This window comes from Chiloscyllium punctatum, chromosome 2, assembly GCF_047496795.1.
Source record: "Chiloscyllium punctatum isolate Juve2018m chromosome 2, sChiPun1.3, whole genome shotgun sequence".
In the NCBI taxonomy this organism is placed as follows: Eukaryota; Metazoa; Chordata; class Chondrichthyes; order Orectolobiformes; family Hemiscylliidae; genus Chiloscyllium; species Chiloscyllium punctatum.
Genome location: NC_092740.1, coordinates 12,355,843 through 12,381,381, shown reverse-complemented (window position 1 = coordinate 12,381,381; position 25,539 = coordinate 12,355,843). Strand labels below are relative to the sequence as shown.

The window sequence follows — 25,539 nt, the reverse complement described above, 5'->3', positions numbered from 1 at the left end:
CTCCCCGAATCCTGTGTGATCTAACTTCACTAAACAGTCTACCATTCAGAACCTTGTCAACAGCTTTGTAAAGTCCATATAGACAATTTCTACAACTCTGCCCTCATCAATCTTTTGTTTACATACTCAAAAAACTCAATTAACTTTGTGAGATACGATTTCCTTCACACAAAGCCATGCTGACTATCCCTAATTAGTCTTTACCACTCCAAATGCATGTAAACCCTATCTCTCAGAATCCCCTCGAACAACTCACCCACCACTGATATCAGAATCACCGGTCTATAGTTTCCAGGCTTCTCCTTACAGCCTTTCTTAAACTTCTCAAATTTCAAATCCAGTGTTGATCTTGTGTTTTGTGCACCATCTTTGCAGCTGTCACTCTGTATTCCTCGCTCACCCTGTGACCTTGTATGTTATGATCTGCCTGTCCTGTATGTAAAGCAAAACTTTTCGCTGTACTTAGCAAAGTGACGATAATAAATCAAATCAAACAATGGCACAACATTAGCCACCCTCCAGTCCTATGACATCTCATCTGTGGCTGAGGATCAAAGTACAAAGGGATCTGGGAGCGATAGTCCAGGATTCTCTAAAGGTTGATTTGTAAGTTGAGTCCGTAATGAAGAAAGCAAATGTAATGCTGTCATTTATTTCAAGAGGATTGGAATATAAAAGCAGCAATGTGCTTCTGAGACTTTATAAAGCTCTAATTAGGCCCCATTTAGAATACTGTGCCCAGTCTTGGGCCCCACACATCAGGGAGGACATACTGGCACTGGAGCGTGTCCAGTGGGGATTCACACGGATGATCCCTGGAATGGTAGGTCTAACATATGATGATCGGATGAGGATCCTGGGATTGCAATCATTAGAGTTTAGAAGATTGAGGGGAGATCTAATACAAACTTTTCAGATAATGCATTACTTAGAAAGGGTGGACGCTGGGAATTTGTTTCCGTTAGGCAGGGAGACTAGGACCCATGGGCACAGCCTTAGAATTAGAGGGGGTCAATTTAGAATGGAAATAAGATGACGTTTCTTCAGCCAGAGAGTGGTGGGCCTGTGGAATTCATTGCCACGGAGCACAGTGGAGGCTGGGACATTGGGTGTCTTCAAGGCAGAGATGAATAAATTCTTGATCTCACAAGGAATTAAGGGCTATGGGGAGAATGCGGGTAAGTGGAATTGAAACACCCATCAGCCATGACTAAATAGTGGAGTGGACTCGATGGGCTGAATGGCCTTGCTTCCACTCCTATGTCTTATGGCCTTATAATAGCCTCTCTGCTACGGATGCTGCAATTTCTTCCCTAACTTCCCAGAACATCCTGGGATATACTTGAGCAATTCTTGGAGATTTATCCACTTTTATGTTTTTTACGACTTCTAGTACTTCCTGTTCCACAATGAGGACAGTTTTTAAGACATCAGTATTTATTTCCCTGAGTTCCCTAGCCTCCATTTCTTTCTCCAAGAGGCCCTACTCTCTCCCTAGTTGCTCTTTTGCTCTTCACATCCTTGTAGAATTTCTTTGGATTATCCTTAAACTTATCTGCCAAGTCTATCTCATTTCCCCTTTTTGACCTCCCAAGTTTGCTCTTAAGAATGTCCATATGTCCCTTATAGACTTCCAGAGATCTCAGTTGTCGATACCTAACATATGCCTCCTTCTTATCCTTGACCAGAGCCTCAATATCTTTATGCTTCCATTATTCCCGACTCTGAATAGGCTTTCCCTTCACTCTAACAGGAACATAATGCCTCTGAACTCTCATTACCTCACTTTTGAAAGCCTCCCACTTGCTAAGTCATCCATTTACCTGTGAACAGTCTCCTCCAATCAACTTGTGAAAGTTCAGGTATCATACTGTCAATGCCTTACTCCAATGAAGAACGTTAGCTTTTGTATCCTTTTCCGTAACTATTTTAAAACTAATCGAATTATGGTCACTGGTCCCAAAGTGCTCACCCGTTGACACTTCAGTCACTTGCTGTGCCTTATTTCCCAAGGTAGGCTCAAGTCTTGCTCCTTTTCTAGTGGGTATATCTACAGATTGATCAAGAAACTTTTCTTGAACACATTTAACATACTCCTCCCCATCCAAGCCCTTAACACTACAGCGGTCCCAAATTATGTTTGGAAGTTAAAATCCCCTAGTCAGGCAGACTCTTACTTTCATGTCCTAATGACGATACCTATGACAGTTCAGCACTCCCTTTGCACTGCACAAGAGTGTCAGCTTAGAAAATATGCCCAAATCTCTGGAGTGGGACATGATGCATGACCTTTAACTATCCACTAAGCTACGGCTGACAATGTTGAAAGCTGCATAACGTACATATATATCAATATCCTTTTTGGACAGTCAAGTTCAAAGCAGTGTCATAGAACATAGAACATAGAACATAGAACATAGAACAATACAGCACAGAACAGGCCCTTTGGCCCACGATGTTGTGTCGAACTTCTAACCTAGATTAAGCACCCATCCATGTACCTATCCAAATGCCGCTTAAAGGTCGCCAACGATTCATGTGGATATCAGTTACTTTTATGAAGAATTGTAAAATAAATCTGATCAGAGAGTCCTTCTGGAACAGTGGCCTAATCCAGCATTGCTCAGGAAGCAAATGCTGAAGACCCCTGCGGTGTGTTATTGGAAAATTGTTTATACTATTGTGGTTTAGCACAGGTAGGTAAACATTGAAAGCATTGGCCTGCTTTCAGTTCAGAATAATCAGGGATTGGTTTCAAATTCGAAAACTTCGAGATGACAATTTTTAGGCAGTTTGGAGGAGGCCTGACTAGAGTCTCAAGTTCTTCTGAAAATAGATATTTCAGAGCAGTTCAGGAGACAGGTTAACTTCAGCAGATGTTTAATTTGTGTGGCTTCAAGGCCAGAGGGTTTGGCCAACAATCTGCAGTTATTAGAAGCAAAGAAAGTTTTAGCTCTCTGCTTTAAGGATAATCATGCAAAGAGATTTCACAGTTCACAGGAAAGATACTGGAGAGAATTGGTTAAGTGGAACTTAAAAATGTTTTTGGGCTTGAATTTCTGTGAATCAGTGATGTTGGGAACTTGAAATGGTTGTTTAGCTGTATGTTTTCTGATATTTCTGAACTGTGTTACATCTCTGGATAACTTGCTTTATTTTATTTGAATCATTGAGTCATAGAGCACAGAAAAGACCCTTTAGCCAATCAAGTCTGCACTGAAATTGCTACCAGTAAAGGTGTTCTAATTCCAATGTCCTGCTCTTCTTCCACATTCTTGAATCTTATGATATTTCAAGTGCTCATCCAAATTTGGGTTTATGCCTTTTCTATCATAAACTTCCGTTCTGTTGTTGAAGGAATTCCGCAGTCTTGTGTGACTACGTTTCAGTAACTGACTGTCACATCAACAAAACTAAAAAAAGAAACGATCTATCAATCTGGGTGCGGTCTTACCCAGTAATACCATCAACTGGCATCATAACACTGACCCAATTGGTGAGTTTGGACTACTGGAGTAACAGAGTTGAGGGAATGATGCTGGAAAAGCACAGCAGGTCAGGCAGCATCCAAGGAGCAGGAAAGTCGACGAAAATCGAAGGGCTCTGGCCCGAAACATTGATTATCCTGCTCCTCGGATGCTGCCTGACCTGCTGTGCTTTTCCAGCAACACACTCTCAACTCTGATCTCCAGCATCGTCCAACCCAGACTGTCTCCTCGTGGACTAACAAACTATTGGGGGGGACAGGCGAGATTTGGCAGTTTTCACGTTCCTTGAGAAAAGATCTACTGAGCCTCCCCCATCAGCAACCTTTTGTGGGAGGAATTTCCAGATTTCCATTTTGTGTTACAAAAAATTATGATTCACAAATTTCATTCCTGAACTGCGTGGCTCTATTTTAAGTTTCTTTGAACTTATTTCGTTTCATGCTCTCAAAATGTCCTTAGCTACAAAACTTGTTAGTCAGCCTGCAAAACCTTCTACTACTTTGTATTGCTTTCTAAGGGAGTAGTGTGATGTTGCAACAACAGTTTACATTCATATATCTACTTGAGTGTAGTGAAACAAATCCAAGTGCTCCACTGGAGAATTAATCAAACAGAATTAGACACCAAGTCACAGGTGATGGCTGTGCATCAAATGATCAAAAACTTAGTCAAAGAGGGAGGCTTTAACGGGCATTACAAAGGAGGAGAAAGAAGCAGAGACAGGTAGGAAGGGGACCCTACACTTGAAGTCACAGTCACCAGAGGTGAAGCAATATAAAGCAGACATTCATGAGGCAATTGGAGGAGCTCGGAGGTGTGTGAGGCTGGGGAGATTACAGAGTCAAGAGTACGGTGCTGGAAAAGCACAGCAGGTCAGGCTGCATCCGAGGAGGGAGAAGCAAGGTTAAAGAGGTATTTGGAAATGAGAACGAAGTTTATAAAACCAATACGTTGATGGTTTGGAAACCAGGGTGCAAATGCAAGCTCACTGGGTGATGGACGGGTGAGTAAAGAGACAGTAAGCTGTGATATGGAGAAACGGACATCTTGGCAGAGTAGAATGTGGGAGAGTGGCCAGGAGTGGCCCGGAATAGTCAAGTCTCCGAGGCAATAAGGAAATGGATGAGGCTGTCAGCAACTGATGAGCTGAGGCAGGAGGAGAGAGGGTCATGGTTGTGGTTGACACACAACAGAGGGATTTGGGACTCCTCACCCATCGATCACAAAAAAGCTAGCATCTGAGTTCAGTGGGTAATAGGGAAGGCAAAAGGAATGTTGGCCTTTATTTCAAAGGGGAAGTATGGAAGAAGGGAAATTTTGCTAAAAGTGTACAAGGCACTAATCGCAGCTAGATTAGAAAAGCTTTGGGCCCCTTATTGAAGGTAAAGGTATAATGCCATTGGAGGCAGTCCAGAGAAGGTTCCCTCAGCTGATACCAGATTCGGAGGCTCTGTTTTATGAGGAGGAGTTGAGTTGATCAACCTGTACTTCTTAAAACTCACTCATTGGACTTTGGCATCTCTGGCTGGGCCAGTATTTATTGCCCATCCTAGTTACCCTGAGAAGGTGGTGGTGAGCTGCCTTCTGTCATTAGATTTCTGAACGGACCTCTCAAATTTAATGTTGATCTGCTCTTTGTGCACCTTCTCTGTTGCCGTAACATCGTATTCCTCGCTCAGGGCTATGGCCCTTATACACTTTGTATGGCATGCAAAACAAAACTTTTCACTGTATCTAGGTACGTGTGACAATAATAATTCAAATCAAATCAAAACCAGGTGCTGTTGGTGTTGGAGTTGAAATGTAGAAGAATTAGGGGGTGGCCTTATTGAAACATACAAGATACTTGGAAAGCTTGATAAGATCGATGTGAAATGTTATTTCCCCTTGGGGAAGATTCTAGGACCAGAGGCAATCATCTCAGAGCAAGGGATTGTACATTAAAGACAGAGATGAGAAGGAATTCCATCTCTCAAAGGGTGATCAATGTGTGGAATTCTTTACCACAGAGGGCTATTATGGAAGTTACTCTGGTGTTAACACAATCCCGGGCATGCATTACAACACTAAGTTAACTACATAACTGCCAGAGTAACTTCCATACTATCGAGGCTGGATCATTAAGTATATTTGAGGCTGAGACAGACAGATTTTTAATCAGCCAGGGGGTATCGAGAGCTATGGGGAAAAGGCAGGACAGTGGAGTTGAGGATTATCAGATTGGCCATGATCTCACTGAATGGCAAAGCTGACTAGATGGACTGAACGGCCAAGATCTGCTCCTTGTGGTGTTATGATAGTCCCATCCTGATGAATACAATTCACAATGGGAGGGAATGGGTCCAATTATGCTTAAGGATTAAGGAAAGGATTAATTAAACAGGATTGAGGCTTCCTCATTTTGAGATTTTAAAGCTTTTTAGCTTTTTGAGTGTTTTGCAGTTAGGAGAATGAAAGCGTAACCATAAGATAAGCTACCCTTTTTTGGATAAATGTGAGTTTTAATAGACAATGCCATATTTCATATAAAACTATAGAGTTAGTGTAAGTACCAGGCAGAGACAGTCTTTAGCTGATTGGACATTCAGTGGTCGGAACTAAAGTTCAACCAGTGCCATTAAAGAATATTCAAGCGCTATTAACTTCTTGAAGGAGACAGCTGCAATAGAGATTGTGGTTAAATGATAATATCGTCTTTGTCCATTCATCTCCCTCTAACCGCCTTCAGTTGAATGATTTTATTGGCAGTTCAGTTAAGGTTTGAAAGGATTTATTTTTTAAAACCAATGTTATTGATAAAGGAATGAGGGAAAATGGCTGACTCACACAGAAACTTTGAAAGTAGAAGCAAGAATAGGCCATTCAGCCCATTGAGTCTGCTCTGTGATTCCATCTACCTCAATATTGTTTGACACCGTTACCCTCATGTCCCCATTACTATCTAGATATCTATCAACCTCTTTTGTCAATGATTAAACTTCCACTGACCATTCAGGTACAGAATTCCACACATTCACCCCCTTCAAAGTGAAGAAATTCCTCGTCATCTCAATGCCCTTGTTCTGAAACTGTGTCCCCTGCCAACCAGGGAGCTATTCTTCCTGCATTACCATGTTGAACCCTTTATGAATCATTGTATGTTCCCATGAGACCAGCTCTCATTCTCCGAAACATGAGAAAATAAAGGTCTGATCTCCTCAATCACCCTTCATAAATATGATGCTGCTGCTCTTTGAACAAGGTTATACTGTCCTTGGCTTTTTTTTTCAGAGACATCGTAAAAGCAGAAAATCTGAAAAGTCTGGCTTGGATGGCTTTTTGGGCCAGTTGGATTATAGCTAACAGATACTGCCTCAGACAAAAGGCTTTCAAGTTTCAAGAAAGCACTTGTACAATGAAAGGGGAGCGGCCAGTTCTCCCAGCTCAGTTTTTAGATTAGATTAGATTACCTACAGTATGGAAACAGGTCCTTTGGCCCAAAAAGCCCACACTGACCCTCCGAAGAGTAACCCACCCAGACCCATTCCCCTGCCCTGTACTTACCCCTGATTAATGCACCTAACACTATGGGCAATTTAGCATGACCAATTCACCGAACCTGCACAAGTTTGGACTGTGGAGGGAAACCCACACAGATACTGGGAGAATGTGCAAACTCCACACAGACAGTCGCCCAAGGCGGGAATCAAACCTGGCACCCTGGTGCTGTGAGGCAGCAGTGCTAACCACTGAGCCACTGTGCTGCCCTGGCTTTCTCTAATTTGATTTGGTTTTGGCAGCCTGGCTTTTCACTGAAAGCAGTCAGTAGAGTTTTGAGGCTGCTGATCCAAGAAACAGCTACAAGGAAGAGGGTGTGCTATGCTGAATCTTTCTGCCGTCTCTCTCTCTCTCCTGTAAGACCCTGTGTTTGATTTTACCTTTTGTGCCATGGAGTGTTTATGGGGATTGTTGCAAGTGTTTGGAACAGCTTCGTTAAGTTGGTATAATCTATTGGGTTTTCTGATAGGTTGTAATAGAGTCATGGAGTCCTAGAGATGTACAGCACGGAAATAGACCCTTTGGTCCAACTCATCCATGCCGACCAAATATCCCAACCCAATCTATCCCATTTGCCAGCACTTGGCTCATATCCCCCCAAGCCCTTCCTATTCATATACCCATGTTGTAATTGTACCAGCCTCCACCACTTCCTCTGGCAGCTCATTCCATACACTCACCACCCTCTGTGTGAAAACATTGCCTCTTAGCTCCCTTTTATACCTTTCCCCTCTCACCAGTGTTCTGTTCTCCTTTGTTTGTGTTTTGTTCGGTAATCTTTTAAATAAATTCTGTTTTGTTTAAAACTAAGTGGTTTGACCAGCTGCATCCCTACTAGAATATCCACGTTACACGTGCTTAAAACAACTGGCAAAGTTAGGGTCTGAGCTACTTTCCTGCATTGTTTTGAGGGGGTCTGGCCTGGTCCATAACATAGTGTAATCCCGATATCTCAGAAATCAGTCTGGTGAGCTCCCACTAAGGAAGTATATCCTTACTTACATGTGGAAATGAAAACTGTGCACAGGTGAAGTCCTACAAGGGCTCTATACAGCTATAACAAAACATCTTTATTCCTGGACTCAAATCCCCTTGCAATAAATTATTTGCCTTCCTAACAGCTTGTTGTACCTTATCAAAAGAAAGATGATACTGGCACTGCTGCCACTCCAGAGAAGATTCACTATGCTGATGGAGGGATTTTCTTATGATTAGAGGTTGAGTGGCCCTGGAATATGAAAGAATGAGAGGTGACCCCATTGAATTGTTAGGGGCTTGACAGGGTACATGTGGAAAGGTAGTTTCCACATTGTGGGAAGTCTCGGACCAGAGGGCAGAATAAGGGGTTGCCCATTTCAGTCAAAGATGAGGAGGAATTTCTTCTCTGAGAGGCTGATCGATCTGTGGATATGTTTTACCACAGAGAGCAGTCAAGGTTGGGTCATTAAGTCGATTCTAGGCTGAGAACAACAGATTTTTAATCAGCAAGTGAATCAAGCATTATGGGGGAAAGGTGGGATTCAGGATAATCATGGTATACTTGTTGGTAAGGTTAGATCACATGGGATCCTGGGAGATCTAACTAACTGGATACAAAAATGGCTTGAAAGTAGGGGACAGAGGGTGGTGGTGGAGAGTTGTTGTTCACACTGGAAGCCTGTGACCAGCAGTGTGCCACAAGGATCGGTTCTGCGTCCATTGCTTTTCATCATTTACATAAAAGATCGGTATGTAGGAAGTTTGCAGATGACACTGTAGTGGACAGTAAAAAGGATTATCTCAGACTGCAATGGGACATTGATCAAATGGGCAAATGGATTGAGGAGTAGCAGGTAGAGTTTAATTTAGATAAATGTGAGCCATTGCCTTTTGGTAAGGACTTATACAGTTAATGGTAGAGCTCTGGGGTGTACTGCAGAACAAAGAGACCTAGGGGTGCAGATGCATCATTCCTTGAAAGTGAAGTCACAGGTAGACAGGATGATGAAGAAGGCGTTTGATACACTTATCTTCATTGGGCAGTGCATTAAGTGTTGGAGTTGGGATGTCATGATGCGGCTGTACAGATATACCAATGTTTAGAATACTTTCAGAATACTGCCTACAATTCTGGTCTCCCTTCTACAGGAAGGATGTTGATAAATTTGAAACAGAGCAGTAAAGATTTACAAGGATGCCACCAAGACTGAGGGGTTTGAGCTACGGGGAGGGGCTGAATATGCTGGGGCTTTTTCCCCTGGAGAATTGGAAACTGAGGGATGACCTTATAGAGGTTTATAAAATCATGACAACCATAGATGGGATGATTGGCCAAGGTCTTTTTCCTAAGGTGGAGGAGTCCAAAACTAGAGGGCACAGCTTTAAGGTGAGAGGGGAAAGATTTGGAAAGAAAGTGAGGAGTAACATTTTCACCTAGAAGGTGGTGTGTGTATGGAATGAGCTGCAGGGTGGGACTGTTCAATGGAGTCTGATTGGGTCTGAAAAGACTTCATGATCACTGATCTGCCCGAAAACTCTTTAATGTCCAGTTATTGTGTCTGATAGTTTTTACTGTCACAGTGTGTGTGTTTGTGCATGCGTGTGTGTGTTTGTGTGTGTGTGTCTGTTTGTGCATGTGCGTGTATATGTGTTTGCATGTGTTTCTGTATGTGTACGTGTGTGTGTCTGTCTGTTTTTGTGTGTGTGGGGGTGTGTGTGTGTGAGTGGGTGTGTGTGTGTGTGTATTTGGCTGTATGTAGTTCTGTTGATGGTTAGTGATGCAGAGAGACACCAGCAGTGTGGGTTCAATTTCTGCACTGACTGAGGTGACCATAAAGGTTTCTCCTTTTCAACCTTTCCCCTTGCCTCAGGCAAGGTGACCCTTGGGTTAAACTCACCAGCAGCCTTTGAGAGAGCAGCCCTATGGTATCATATTACCTTTTCATTTTTGTCCATCTCTTGAGTTTGTGTGTGCCTGAAAATGTATGTGTGCTTGTGTGTGTGAGAGAGAGAGAGTGAGACAGAGTGTGTGTGAGTGAATGTGTGTGTCTCTGTGAATGTGTTTATGCTTGTGTATGTCTCTGAGTGCGAGGGTGTGTGCACTGACCTCAGCTTATGAGCACAGCCATTGGCACCAATTCCGCAAAGCAAGGTCCTCTCAGGCCTGTGTGTTAAGCACATACACTCTGCACTCCAGTACCAAACAGTGACCAGGGCAAAGCACCTTGGGGTTTGGAACCAGAGCCAGTGGCTAATAACATCTAGTCACGAGAAAAGCTTTCTCCCCCCAGCAATGACAATATTACCTCAACTCTCTCACCATCTGATGGCTGACTGTCATTTCCACGGCCTGGTTCACAGGGAGCCTAGCATAGCTGACAGTGGAGCAACTGGCCAGACTGAAACATGTCGCCAATATGTGGAATAACCAATAATGACACAGCTGTGGAAGAAGCAAATCTCTGTGCCTGGTCTAAACAACGCCAGACTTCAACAGAGCCATTTACCAGGACAGCACAGATAGCCAAAGAACCAGTCACTGGTGAAAGCAGGAGATCACAGAGACAACACCAGTACAGAGTAGCATCAATACACCGCTCCATCCTCAATGCAATGCAGCCCAAACACCTGTAGCACCAGTAGACAGAGCACAACAGCAGTAACTCCCTGGATCGCACTGATGTGACTCAAGAACTCAGTCTAATCACGCAGGAGGTGATAGCAAAGGATAGTTGGTCCATCGGCTTCTCAACTCCATTTCCCAACCCCTGAGTCGGTACGCAAGAATACCGCCCAGTCACATACGCGTTCGGATTAGGAGCAGGAGGAGATCACTCGACCCTTCCAACATGTTCCTCCATTAAGCAAGATCCCAGCTGATTCAATTACTCCACACTCCCTCCTAATGCTGATGACCTTTCACCCCCTTAACAAGAATCTCTCTGCCTTCAAAACATTTTAATATTCTACCCCCGCTGCCATTTTAGGAGGGGCGCTCCAAAGACTATGAGAGAAAAGAAATTCTCCTCGTCCTTGTTTTAAATGGGTGACTCTGAATTACAAACAATAACCCCATCATTACAGACTCCCCCATTACTGGAAAGATTCTTTGCACATCTACTCTGTTAAGACCCTTCAGGACCGTGTGTTTCAATCAGGACCTCTTCCTCTCTAAACTCCAGTCAATACGAGCCCACACTGTCCAACCTTTCCTGATAAAACAACACAGGTATTATTCTGGTAAGCCTTCTCAGAACTGTTTCCAACACATTTATAACTATTGTTATTGTACCCAGTGCTCCAGACATGGCCACATCAGTGTGCTGTATAACTGAAGAATAACCTCCTTACTTCTGAAATCATTTCCCCCAGCAATAAACTATAACATTCTCTTGTTTTCTCCAGTTACTCATTGTACCTGTGTACCAGCTTGCTGTGATTCAGGACTCCCAGATCTCAAAGCTCTGCAGTCTCTCACCAATTAGACAATATGCCTCATTTTTATTCTTCCTGCCAAAATGGACAATCTCACATAATACTCCACTTGCTATTTTTATTTTTAATTTGCTGACAGGATGCTGCTGGCCAGGACAGGATGGATTACCCGTCCCTAGTTGCCCACACAGAGCAGATAAAGGCCAACCACATTGGCTGTGAGGCAACAAATACTGGAGATTGCAGACAGTCAGCCAGCGTCCATGGAGAGAGAGAGAGAGAGAGAGCAAGCCAATGTTTCCGGTCAGGGTAACTCTTCATCAGAGCTGACGTGTAGTGTGGAAGGGGGTGGTGCAGCATGCATGCTACAGTGGGGAGGTGGGTGGAGTGCTGGGGGAGAGTGGATAATTCAGATTAAGCGATTGGAATAAGAGAATAGCAGAACAATGGTGTGGCTATCTGCCAGATTGGTAAGAACAGACAGTCCCACTAGGGTGAGGGGGAGGGATGATGACAGAGAATGTCACAAGTGGTTAGCACTGCTGCCTCACAGCACCGGGGATCTGGGTTCAATTCCCGCTTCAGGCAACTGTCTGTGTGGAGTTTGCACATTCTCCCCATGTCTGCATGGGTTTCCTCCGGGTGCTCCAGTTTCCTCCCACAGTCCAAAGATATGCAGGTTAGATGAATTGGCCATGCTAAATTGCCCATAGTGTTAGGTGAAGGGGTAAATGTAGGGGAATGGGTCTGGGTGGGTTGCTCTTCGGAGGGTCGGTGTGGACTTGTTGGGCTGAAGGGCCTATTTCCACATTGTAGGGAATCTAATCTAATCAAATCTAATCTAAAGCTAATAGAAAGGGAAGGAATGAGAGTGGGTTCACAAACTGAAGGTGTTGAACTCAATATTAAATCCAGAAGGTTGTAAAGTGTCCAGCCTGAAGATGGGATGTTGTTCTGCTGGTTTGCGCTGTGATTCGCTGGAACACTGCAGTATGCCAAGGGCAGACACATGGGTATGTGAGCAGGACTCTGTATTAGAATGAACGGCTATGGGAAGGTCAGGTTCCTGCTTACACATGGACTGGAGGCGTTCCACAAAGTGATCACCCAGTCTGCGTTTGGTCTCTCCAATGTGAAGTAGGCCACTTTGGGTGCAGCGAATATAATCCACAAGATCGAAGGGGGTCCAGGTGAAATGCTGCTTCACGTGGAAAGACTGCTTAGTCCCTTGGATGGGAAGCTGGGACGAGGTGAAAGGGCAGGTGTTGCACCTTCTGCGGTTACATGGGAAGGTGCCACGGGAAGGCAGGGTGGTGTTGGTGGGTCTGGTGTCACAGATAGGCCAGACCAGGTAAGGTTGGCAGATTTCCTCCCCTAAAGGACATTAGTGAAACAGAGTTTCTGTTTCATTGACAATCAACAGTGGTTGCACTGTCAACATCAGGTCAGTTTTTTGGTCCAACTTCAGGTTTTTGATTGAATTGGTGATTTGTCCCTAAAGCATTAGCCTGGGGTTCTGTGTTACCAGCCCAGTAATGTGACTACCATTTTGCCCGGGGGTTGGATTGGCTCACATGTGGGTGGTGATGAATGGTTACTCACTCTCCTTCTTACCTGCCCCCCCCCCCCCCCCCCCCCACCTTTTTCCCTACAGCTCCAAGCTCTGAACCATGCCCTTGGGTAAGTGAGGTTCATGTCTGGATCAATTACCCCGGGCACAATCTTGAATTAGGTCACCTCAAATTCGTCTCAAATAGGTCTCCTCATCTCCCAGTCAGAGCAAGCCCAACATTCACTGACCTGCCGTGATTGCATTACATTTCCCAGGACATGAGAGTGCTCTTACCAACCACAAGATTGACAGGCTGTTGGAGGAATGAATAGGAAGTTTTATCCATTTCCTATAAATGACTGTCAACACTAACAGGAAGAACGCATTTCACACAGTTACTGTGCTCTCATACTCCATTATGCCATTGACTTGGTAACATGAGCCAAGGAGATTTCAGTTTGACTCACTTACTTGTAGAGTACTGATCTGTTGTGGCCAGGAATCATCTGATCTATCACGTAACCAGGATACAGCACAGGGATGCCAATCAATCTCTGCACAATCAATTGAGGCTGGAAGAGGTATTGACATTCTTCATAGAGACCCTGGCAACACAAGGCAAAACAAAATGAATCAGACAACATGCCCGCTGCTTTCCCTGTCTGATATCCTGCCCTTGGCACAATTATGTGTTTACAATTGAATGCTGAAGCATCAGTTTAACAGCAACAACTAGCTACATTGAAATATTGGGAATGAGCTGGGTCAAGTGGATCGACTATCAGTCAGGCAACATTTCGCAAGCAGTGACTGCTGTATCATAAGATTTAGCAAATAGCTATGCAGAAGGACAAGGATCAATCTAATGCGAAAAAACAGTAATTGGAGAAGGTCTAATTTCAGTGCTTTGGTCACCTTTATTGAAGGAAGGATAGACTTGCTGTGGAGTCAGGTCACGGCAGGTTCACCCAGCTGATGCCTGGCATTTAGAGGAAAACTGAGTGGTTTGCGTCCCGCACCCTTTTGGAGTTTAGTAGATGGAGGGGTGATCTTATTGGAACTTGTGAAACCTGAGGGGGTTTGATCAGGTGGATGGTGAGAGGATGACTCCAGGTGAGTGAGAATTTACAACCAGAAGACACTGTTTCAAGATAGGGAATTTCCCACGAAGAAATAAAGGAATGTGTTTTCCCAGAGAGTCGTTCCTGTAACCTCAATCAATTGTTAAAAAAGTCTACCTGGCTCACTAATGTCCTTTAGAGGGGAAAATCTGACCCAGTCTGGCCTACAAGTGACTCCTGACCCATAGCAATATGGTTGTCTCTTAACTGTCCTCTCAAATGCCCTAACAAGCCACTCAGTTGTATTGAAAACTTCTACAACGTCTGAAGCAAAGAATGAAACTGAACAGATTACTTGAGGTGCCAGAAATGACAATGCCTGTTAGCTTTGCAAAGCCCTCCTTATTAACATCTGAGACAGGATAGACCCAGCAATGGTGGTACAGCAGAGTGAGGTACAGTTGGGAGCGGGTTATTTTGGGAATCCCCAAATTCAGTCTAGACCCCATGAAGTCTTATAAAATAAGGTGCATAGGTCACTTGCTAATTACCTCCCAAAAGCTCCCAGAATGCAAATGAGAAGAACTCACCAAGGCTCCTCAGTCAGCACGACCACAAGGACAAGAGCAGCAGATACATGGGAACACCACCCCCTGCAAGTTTCCCTCCAAGCCACTCATTATCCTGACTTGGAAGTATATCACCGTTCCTTCAGTGTCACTGGGTCAAAATCCTGGAATTCCCTCCTCAATAGCATCGTGAGTCAGTGACAAACATGGAAATTGCTGGAAAAACTCAGCAGGTCTGGCAGCATCTGTGATCAAAAATCAGAGCTAATATTCCGGGTTGAGAGTTCTGAGGAAGGGTCAGCTGACTCGAAACGTTAACTCTGATTTCTCTCCACAAATGCCACCAGACCTGCTGAGCTTTTCCAGCAATTTCTGTCTTTGTTGAGGTTGAGGGGGAACCTGATTGAGTTCTACAAAACCATGAGAGGCATAGAGAGGGTGGATAGCAAGGAACCTTTTTCCAGAGTGGTGGACTCAATTACTGGGGTCACGAGTTCAAAGTGAGAGGGAAAAGCTTTAGGGGTTATATGCATGGAAAGTTCTTTACGCAGAGGGTGGTGGGTGCCTGGAATGCATTGCCAGCAGTGGTAGAGGTGGGTATGATAGTGTCATTCAAGATGTGTGTAGACAGAGACATGACAGAGGGGTAAATGTAGGGGTATGGGTGGGTTGCACTTCGGCGGGTCGGTGTGGACTTGTTGGGCCGAAGGGCCTGTTTCCACACTGTAAGTAATCTAAAAAAAAATGGGCAGGGAGGAGAGGGATACAGATCCTTAGAAAATAGCAACAGGTTTAGATACAGGACCTGGATCAGCATAGTCTTGGAGGGCCGAGGGGCTGTTATTTTCTTTGCTCTTTTGTTCTTTGCTTCTGATTTACAGCATCTCCAATTCTTTCAGTTTGCATTGTGGGTCTACCTACAGCACATGGACTGCAGCGGTTCAAGAAGGCAGCTCCCCATCACCTCATCAAGGGGCAACTAGGGACAGGCAATAAATGTTGGCCAGCAAGCAGCACCCCCATCCCATGAGCGAATAAAAAAAGTGATCCCTCAGATAACCAGTAAAAAAGGTTAGCTTGCTTCTTGTCATTTTGCTGCTCTTGGACAGTGAGCTGTAAGGGAGTGAACCTCCGGAGTACGTAAAGCACTTCAGAACGTCCTGAGACATACCTTAACTGAGATTTTCCCCTTGTCCTTTGGTAGGTGGGCAGCGAGGAACCAATCTCCCAGAAGTGGATTGGTAACATTAAACACCCCGGTGGTACGGTTTGGCAATGTCCACGTCAGAGTGACAGTGAATGATTCAGGCACAATCGTATCTGTCGGAAACCGGGTGTGAAGGGGGTTGATAACTGGTGGAGCCCCAGATCTGAAATACCTGTTGGAAATTGGGGAGAGAGGCAAGAGTTAGATAGAGAAATAACAACTCCCATCTGTGTAGCGCCTTTTATATGATGACACATAATAATGTTAGAAATAGCTTCATACTAACCTCATGATATCCTCAGAAATTTGTTCAATATTATAGAGTTAGTGGAAAGAAAGCCTTTGTAGCAGCTTGTTGGCTGAGAAACACCAGGACAAGACTGTTCTCTCTGTTAATGATAAGTCTTTAGTATAGATATTCTTGATAAGGTTGAACCTCACAGTCCACCTGTGAACCAACCATCTGAGAAAATGTTAAAAACAGGTTTTTGGGAGGGAATATGTCACTTCAGACAGGAAAACGTTTGCAAAATGATCTAAGACTCCAACCGTCTTCCGACTGGAGAAGACTGAGGAAAGATTGGAGAAGATTACAGGACACCTGAAGAAGCCAGGGGGAGGTTTGAGGAAGGGGGGGTGGGGTGAGGGGAAGACTGAAGAAGACCAAGGAACATAGACCAAGACTGGGGGGTAGATGAAAGAAGATCAGAAGAGGATTGAGGAAGATGGGGAAAGGTTGAGGGAGACCAGGGGAAGATGGAGGAGGACAAGAGGGAAGATGGCAGAAGACTCAGGGAAGGTGAGAGAAGATGAAGGAAGGATTGAGGAAGACTGGGGAAAGATTGAGGAAGACTGGGAGAAGATGGAGAAAGACTGGATGGAAGACTTCCCTAAGATTTCAGCTAGGGGGTAGAAGGCTGGTGTCAACAGCTCTTTGTCTGCACCATCATCCATTTGTCCTTTGAGGTGGGTAACCTGGTCTCACCTGTTACAGACTGTGACAGATAACCAAAAACGTGGTCAAAGAGGTTGGCTTTATGGAGTGTCTTAGAGGAGGAATGGTGGCAAGTTGGGAAAGGGAGAAAGCATTATAAAGGGGTGAAAGTTGCAGCGAAAGCAAGGGGAAAAAAAAGAAAAGCGAAAGACATAGAAAGAAAGACAAAGACATTGAGAGTAACAGACCCTCACTTTGAAGGTCGGCTCAGTTTCTGCATGATGACCTCCTTAATAGGCAAGTGCTGGACAATCGACAACGTGGCAAAGTTGTCTTATCTTGTGGTTGGGACCTGGACTGCACTGCCTGTGAGTGTGGTGGAAGCAGGTACAACCAAGGCCTTCAACAGGCAATGGGATTATGATCGAAAGGGGAGTACACATGGGGCACAAGGTGAATTGCTCCTTCAGGGAGCCAGCAGAGACATAATGGGCCGAATGCCCTCCTTCTGTCCTGTAACCATTCTGTGATTCGATGGGAAGAAAGAAGGTGAATCCACAAGAGTAACGAGGAGGAGAGCTGGAGAACAGAATGGAAATGGGAGAGATACAGGGAAGCACTGAACCATTGACACCCTCAGGTCAACAGGAGGCCATTCAGCCCACTGTGTCTTTACCAGCTCTCGTTGGAGAAATCCAACTCCTGGCATCTCTCCTGTATCCAATGTATAATGTTTCCTTAAAAGATTATCTCATCGTGAGCCACACTCTAATGCTTGGTATTGCATGTGCCTGTGTGCAGACATTTCTTGTAATCTCACTCTTTCGTCTTTGCTGAGAAGATTAGAATGAATTGATTGGTTGTTTCAAATCCCCAAAGCCAAACAAGCTCATCCTCATTTGTTGAGATTAAGGTAATTACCTCACCAATTAGTCTGTAGTGGGGGACATTCCTTTGTAATGAGCAGTGTTGTTTGTGACTCTCTGTAGCTGCATTAGAGTTCTGTGCTTGCATTGTTAATATTAAAAGTATTTAAGTTGCATTGGGGCACCACAGAGTGGAACACGTTATATCCAAAAAAGTTTAATTCAAGCGCTCTTTCTGTAATATTCAATTTGATGTGAACTACCCTTGGTTTGTATGTCTGACACAGTGATGTATGTTGTAAACATTAAGAGCATTACAATCACATGAAGGTGGAGAAAGTGAGGACTGCAGATGCTGGAGATCAGAGTCAAAACGTGTGGTGCTGGAAAAGCGCAGCAGATCAGGCAGCAGGAGAGTCGAGGTTTCGAGCATAAGCTCTTCATCAGGAATCTTCATTCTTACACTAGTAACATTGACTCTCCTGCTCCTCAGATGCTGTGCTTTTCCAGCGCCACGCTTTTTGAATCACATGCAGATGCCTAAGATGACAACATGCTGAACGCAAACAAGATGAATTTTATTGAACTTTCTGTAATTTTCAAATCAAAACATTTCAGAATGTACCTCAACAAATCTTGTGAATATTAAAATTTTGGGTAAAATGGGAGTTTGTACTGAGGCTATAGAATTAGATTTTTAGATACAGGTCTGATTGTCACGCGTACTCAAGTATACAGTACAGGAGTCCAGTGAAAACTGTACAATGTTACCACACAAGGCACCATCTTACATACAAAATCTCAGTTATAGAAGGAGAAGAGTAAAGAAAAAGGTTCAGCACTACAGTCTTCTTAATATAAAAGTAAAAATAAAAGGAGATTAAGTTGATAAAGTTAAACATTACAGTCCTTTCTCCAACCATGGGCCTGCAGATGCTCCAAGCTGGTTTGTCCCCAAGAAGGCTCGCTCTTGCCTTTGCTGGGCATGTTTTTACCCATTGGGCAAAGACCCACCTGTGTCTGCCCGCAGCCTTCGCCCGCTGGGTGGTGGGGTGGTTGACGAGAGTTCCTGGCCTGGTTTCTGAAACCACTCTTGCCTTATCACCCAAAGCATGCCATCTGGCAGATGGCATTTGTCACAAGGGATATGTTGGTGCTTTCCCTGTTTCCTACTCCTTGATCCAAAAGAATATCTGCCAGGAATGTTCCCCTAAATCACTGTTTCTCCAGTCAGTGCACACTGGCTTTCCCTGTCCAGTCTAACAAACATTCTCTTAATTTTACAAACTTCAATTAAGTACCCAGCTATTTAGAGGCGGACTTTTCACAACTGTTGAAAGTAGCAAAGAAAATGGAAGCTGGAAACCTGAAATATAAACAGATAACATTGGAAACACATAACAGCAACCTGACCCACTATGTGTTCCCAGCGTTGTCTGTTCATATTAAAAGTAGCAATGCAGGTTTAACAATGCCATGAGGAATGTAAAAGGAAAAGAACTGGGGTACATTTAGAGAAGAACAGAATTGAAAATCAAAAGGCTAATTTGGATTTTAGTTAGTCAACGTGGAGTACGATTGAGAAAAAAACTGCATAGAAAGTCTGCAGAGGGTACAAACATATATTTACAAGGATGGGATCAGAACTAAAACCATTTGAAAAGATTAAATAAGTTAGAGGACCTTTCTCCAGAAAACAGTCAGTGTAAAATTGACTATAGATATATTATGACAGCAGTGGAAGAGTTTTCTAGATTAACAGTGGAGAAGGTTGTGCAGGAGATTGAAAATAAGGATCATTAACAGGCAGATACGATTAAATTCAATTGGGGGACTGTGGAATTCACAGGAGTGGCTGTGGTGCAGTTGTGAGGGAGCTGGATAAACACAAGGGGGCAAGGATAGAACAAGGGGATATGCAAATGGATGTGAGAGAAAAAGAAGAAGGATGAGGTTCCTGTGAGGCATAAATAACATAACCAGATGGGCCAAAGGGCCTGTTTCTGTGCTGTAAGTTCTTAGTGGCACATTCCAATTAATAATCAATGTATTCTGCACTAAATGGCAAACCCCCCCCTCCCCAGGTCATGCCCAGCTCCTGCTCCCCAGCAGTCCCAGCAGGGGGATGGGGGTAGAGTGGCTCTGGCCCAGGAGTACTCACACAGTGATGTCTCGGTCTGGGCAGTGGTCTCCGAAGCTGCCTCCTTGCTCCTTGAAGGTGATAAGGTTCCAAACGGCCACCACGGTGTCTTCAGGCACGTGGAAATGGAAGAGCTCGGCGCTAGCAAATGAGGTGAATGCGTTCAGCTTGCGAGGCGTCCGGGTGAAGTAATCAGTCACAAAGAGACACTCTGGGAAGACAGAAAGAAGCAGAAGGGGAGCAAATGGTCAGTGACCATCAGTCTGATACCAGGGAGAAGCTTCAATGCTCTCCTGGGACCATCTGCCCATCCAGCCAGCTCTTTGTATTCACCCCTTACTCTCCGTCACCCAGAGGTGACTCCTATCACCATTTTAATGGTGTGAAGTGAAGTGTGTGTTAGACAGAGTTCACAATCGAATATACATTCAGTTCAGTTGAATTGACAGGGAGTCCAGGACATTGTTGTAATGTTTCCTCTGACTGACACCTACCTTACAATGATGCAGCCTGTAGAGGTGACAGCCACTCGATGATCGAGCCAAATAATGTTCTGGGGACATGGGTTCAAAACCCATCCATGGCAGATGGTGGGGTTTAAATCATTTTTTTTTAAATTAAGAAATGGGTGTTGATTGTGTCAAAATCCATCTTGTTCAGTAATGTCCTTCAGGGAAGGAAACTGCCATTATTATGACCTGGCGTACATGTGGCTCTTAACTACCCTCTGGGCAATTAGGGATGGATATGAAATGCTGGCCCAGCCTGCAACACCCATTCCTGTGAATGAATTCAAAGAAAACAGAAAGCAGACATTCAGACCATCATACCCGTGACAACTGTTTGAAAGAAATATCAAATAATATCGAAGATAATGCCCGAAAATAGGCCAATCAGCCCGACTAGTCCATGCCTTTGTTTCTGCTGCACAGGACACTCTTCCCTCACCTCTTCATTTACTCTATCTGGGTTTTGATTAGCTCAGTTTGTTGGACAGTTGGTTTGTGATGCAGAGTGATGCCAACAGTGAGGGTTCAATCCCTGAACCGGCTGAGGTCATCAAGAAGACTCTGTCTCCTCCACCTCACCCCTCAGTGAGGGGCAGTGACCCTCAGATTAAACTCACCACCGGCCGTCTCTTTCTCTACCCCTCTTTCTGTGAGTAGCCCTGTGGTACTCTGGCATCCACCAGTCTGTATCTAACCCAATGCTGTCCCTGTCCTGGGAGCATTAGATGGGGACAGTAGAGAGGAAGGAAGCTTTACTCTGTATCTAACCCAATGCTGTCCCTGTCCTGGGAGCATTAGATGGGGACAGTATAGAGAAAGGAAGCTTTACTCTGTGTCTATCCCAATGCTGTCCCTGTCCTGGGAGCATTTGTTGGGGACAGTATAGAGGGAGGGAGCTCTACTCTGTATCTAACCCAATGCTGTCCCTGTTCTGGGAGCGTTTGTTGGGGACAGTATAGAGGGAGGGAGCTCTACTCTGTATCTAACCCAATGCTGTCCCTGTCCTGGGAGTGTTTGTTGGGGACAGTATAGAGGGAGGGAGCTCTACTCTGTATCTAACCCAATGCTGTGCCTGTTCTGGGAGCGTTTGTTGGGGACAGTGTAGAGGGAGGGAGCTCTACTCTGTATCTCACCTCATGCTGTCCCTGTCCTGTGAGTGTTTGATGAAGATTGCTTTCCTAAAGTAGAACCTATTATGTTCCTTGGCACTAACATCTTTAATGTAGAGGAATAAGAAATGTTGAGCTTGAGTCTGGGGCCAGCACGGCGGTTCAGTGATTAACACTGCTACCTCACAGTACCAGGGACTTGAAGGACTGTCTGTGTGGAGTCTGCACATTCTCCCCGTGTCTGTGTGGGTTTCCCCTGGGGGCGCTGGTTACCTCCCAAAACCTAAAGATGTGCAGGTTAGATGGATTGGCCATGTAAATTGTGTGTAGGGTCTAAGGGTGTGCGGGTAGATTAGCCATGGGAAAGGTTGGGGGGATGGATCTGGGTGGGATGCTCTTCAGAGGGTTGGTGTACAGACTCAGTGGTCCGAATGGCTTGCTTCTGCGCTGTAGGGAACCCATGACCTGCTCTGCTTGACTGTTTGGACGCAATGTATTGAAGCAGGACCATGACCTGATTTTTCACACAGTGTCTGCCCTGTACCTACCGCATTACAGGAAGGATGTGGAAGCTTTGGAAAGGGGTCAGAGGAGATTTATTAGGATGTTACCTGGTATTGAGGGAAGGTCTTAGAGAAAAGGCTGAGGGACTTGAGGCTGTTTTCGTTAGAGAGAAGAAGGTTGAGAGATGACTTAATAGAGAGACATAAGGTAATCAGAGGGTTAGATAGGGTGGACAGGGAGAGCCTTTTTCCTTGGATGGTGATGGCTAGCACGAGGGGACATAGCTTCAAACTGAGGGGTGATAGATACAGGACAGATGTCAGAGGTAGTTTCTTTACTCAGAGAGTAGTAGGACTGTGGAACGCAGTACCTGCATCAGTAGTGGACTCGCCAAGTTTAAGGGCATTAAAATGGGCATTGTATAGGCATATGGATGAAAATGGAATAGTGGAGGGGGGGCGGGGGTGTAATGGTGATGTAACTGGGCTAGTAATTCACAGCTTGAGGCTAATCTCCCTGGGATATGAGTTCAAATCCCGCCATGCCAGCTAAAATTTGAATTCAATAAAAATACAGAATTAAAAGCTTGCTTAACGATGACCATGTAACCATAACCAAAGGTTAAAAACCTATTTAGAACACGAATGCGGTTTAGGAAGGGGAATCTGCCGTCATTACCTGGCCTACGTGTGAATCCAGCCCAACAGTAAAGTGGTTGACCCTTAACTATCTTCTGGGCAGTTAGGGATGGGCAAATCTAGACCAGCCTGTGACACCCACATGGAATCCCCACAGTGCAGAAAGAGGCCATTCAGCCCATCAAGTCTGCGCCAACCCTTCAAAGGGCATCCCACCCAAATTCAGGCCCCCTACCCTACTCCCATATCCTTCCATTTACCTTGGCCAATACACCTAACCTGCGCGTCTTTGGACAGTGGGAGGAAATCCACATAGACACTGAGAACAAGCAAACTCCACCTGAGGCTGGAATTGAACCCAGGTCTCTGGCGCTATGAGGCTGCAGTGCTAACCACTGAGCCACTGTGCCAACCACATCCCATGTGGTGAATTATAAGAGATGCTAGATGAAGCAATCCAGAAAAGACAGTGGTGTCAGTGTTGCGTCTGAATGGCAACACATCTGGGGAATGATGCTCCTTCCTGTAGACAGTAGCATCACCATGATTCCCCAGGGTGGGACTCTCACCCATCAGTCTCACCTCTCTAGCACGGGATGAAAGGTCAAAGCCAGGTTCCAGCTGGCTGGATTGCTGAGGGGAAAATGGGCAGTGTACTTTACTGTTTAACAGTGGTCCTTACCCACACTGCTGTAAATGGTGCTCTCCTTTCTGGTCACACACCTGGCACCTTTGGGCACACAGCCAATGATGACTGGGAAGGCACTGGCAGAGACACACACCCTGGACAAGTGGCTCTTACTGCCATCCCATACTTCCATTTCCCATAACTCCACCATTTTATTCCAGAGAGCTGGCATAGACAGGATGGGCCAAATGGCCTCCTTCTGCTTTCCATGATCCAAGACGTGATTGAAGTCAGTAGCCACACAGACTCCCATGTTTTATTAAACACCATTATGCGGCTTGTTAGCAGAAACAGGAGCAGACACTAACAAGGCTGATACCTCCCTCTCTGCAGGCAGACTGAAGCACCGCATTCCTGAGGCGATAACAGAGGATTTGTGCTCCATCAGACAACTCTCAAGCAAACCCTCATGGGAACTGGATGGCGTGAGCAGCCCCTCTGTAAGCAGAGGGTGTAGGATGTCCTGGAGGTTAATAGTGTCCATGGGACGCAAGTAGTGGAGCCATCGCCCTCCTATAAAGAACGGTTTAGGAGATACTTCGTTCCTCCACTTGTTATCTCAGAGGTCCATCACATTGAGAGCCAACGGGAGCAACTTAGGGACGGGAAAGAAATGCTGGCCCTGCCCGAGACGCCCACATCCCATTGGAGAATTAAAGAAAAGACCACCTGGTTAGAAACTTTGCCAATCCTACGAAAGTTGGACTGGTGACTATGGAGTCAGAACTAAACTAAATCAAATCTCTGCAGTGAATCCAACCCAGAGTCTGTGTTAATTAAAAACCTGAAGTTGAACGTCTCACTGCGCGAGTGCGGGATTCAGTTTGATAACGTATTGACATTGCTCAGATAGACCTGGACACTGTCTCCTGGGCTAGGAAGGGACATTCCTACTTTGGATCTTACATAAGAGACCTTTGTGAAAGACAGGCTCAGACTCAGCAAGACTCAAGCCTCTGAACTGAGTCCCCGTCAAACCTCATGATGTGAGTCATGGCCATATGTGGACTGAGCTCTTCCCAGAGTGATTGAATGTGCTGAATCTCACACAGATTACAGACAATGAGAACATGATCCATCTTCAGCACTGCGATGAGCAATTGGCTTTACTGGGACCATGACATCAGAAATAATAACAGTAAGCTATCAACATTAGCAATCTGTCTTTTAATATCTCAGTAATTCTGCCATTTACAATCGATGTTTTAACACATGTTGTGATCAAAACATTGATGGAGACTCCTCTTAAACCATTACTCATACACCAGCTACAAGCTTGGTTCTGAGGGGAATTGTATCATTTCACAGAGACACGAGATGGGAGAAGGAAGAGCTCTTGGGTTCTTTTCAAAAGAGAAAGTTGCAACATATGTGTGAACAGGCGTAAGGCCATTCGTCCCCTCCATCAGAGCAGCTTCTTTCCCACTGCTATTAGATTTCTGAATGGACCTTTCAAATTTCAAATTTAATGCTGACTTCGCTCCTGTGCGTCTTCTCTACAGCTGTAACATTGTATTCCTCGTTCTGTTCTATTATCCTCATGTATTTTGTATGGAATGATCTGCCTGTGCTGCACACAAAACAAAACTTTTCACTGTACCTTGCTACATGTCACAGTAATAAATCAACTCAAAACAAATCAATAAAATCATTGCTGATCTGATTTCTTCACAACCCCAGCTACCTCTGGTGCCCTTTCAATGACCCCCCCCCCCACCTTCCCCACCATCCCCACCTTCCTTGCTTAACAAGAATCTATTTCTGCCTGAAAAACACTCCAGGATTCTGTGTCCACCACCTTCTAGAGAGTTCTTTGTGAGAAAAACAAATTCTCCCTATCCCGGTCTTAAAGGGGCAATTTTTTATTTTTAAACAGTGATCCCCTAGTTGTAGGGCAGGGTGAGTTACCCAATGGGGTGACTGTAATGTGTGGATTATCCAATGGGATGATTGTAGAAGGTGTGTTTTCCAAAGGGATGACTACAGAGGTGGGGAGTTGTTATCTAATGAGATGGATGTTCTACTGCGTAGAATCATAGAATCCACAGAGTGTGGAAGCAGGCCGTTCAGACCATCAACTCCACACTGACACTCAGAAGAGCATCCCACCCAGAGTCAGCCCCTCCCCCTATTCCCATAACCCCATTAATCCATCCTAACCTGCACATCTTTGGATTGTGGGAAGAAACCAGAGGAAACCCACGCAGTCATGGGGCGAACATGCAAACTTCACACAGACAGTCACCCAAAGCTGGAATTCAACCTGGGTCCCTTGTACTGTGAGGCAGCAGTGCTAACTCTTGAGTCACCGTGACATCACACGA

The 25,539-nt window shown here is 44.9% G+C and overlaps 1 protein-coding gene across 1 annotated transcript in view; it reads right to left on the bottom strand.

The window, feature by feature from the left end:
- tmem8b (transmembrane protein 8B) overlaps positions 1-25,539 on the bottom strand; it is a 130,988-nt gene that overhangs the window by 66,544 nt on the left and 38,905 nt on the right. The window contains exons 2-4 of the mRNA XM_072593570.1: positions 19,789-19,978; positions 15,792-15,999; positions 13,462-13,595 (exon numbers count right to left, since the gene is read on the bottom strand). Coding sequence (XP_072449671.1) covers positions 13,462-13,595; positions 15,792-15,999; positions 19,789-19,978 — 532 coding nt within the window. The remainder of the gene's footprint in view (positions 1-13,461; positions 13,596-15,791; positions 16,000-19,788; positions 19,979-25,539) is intronic.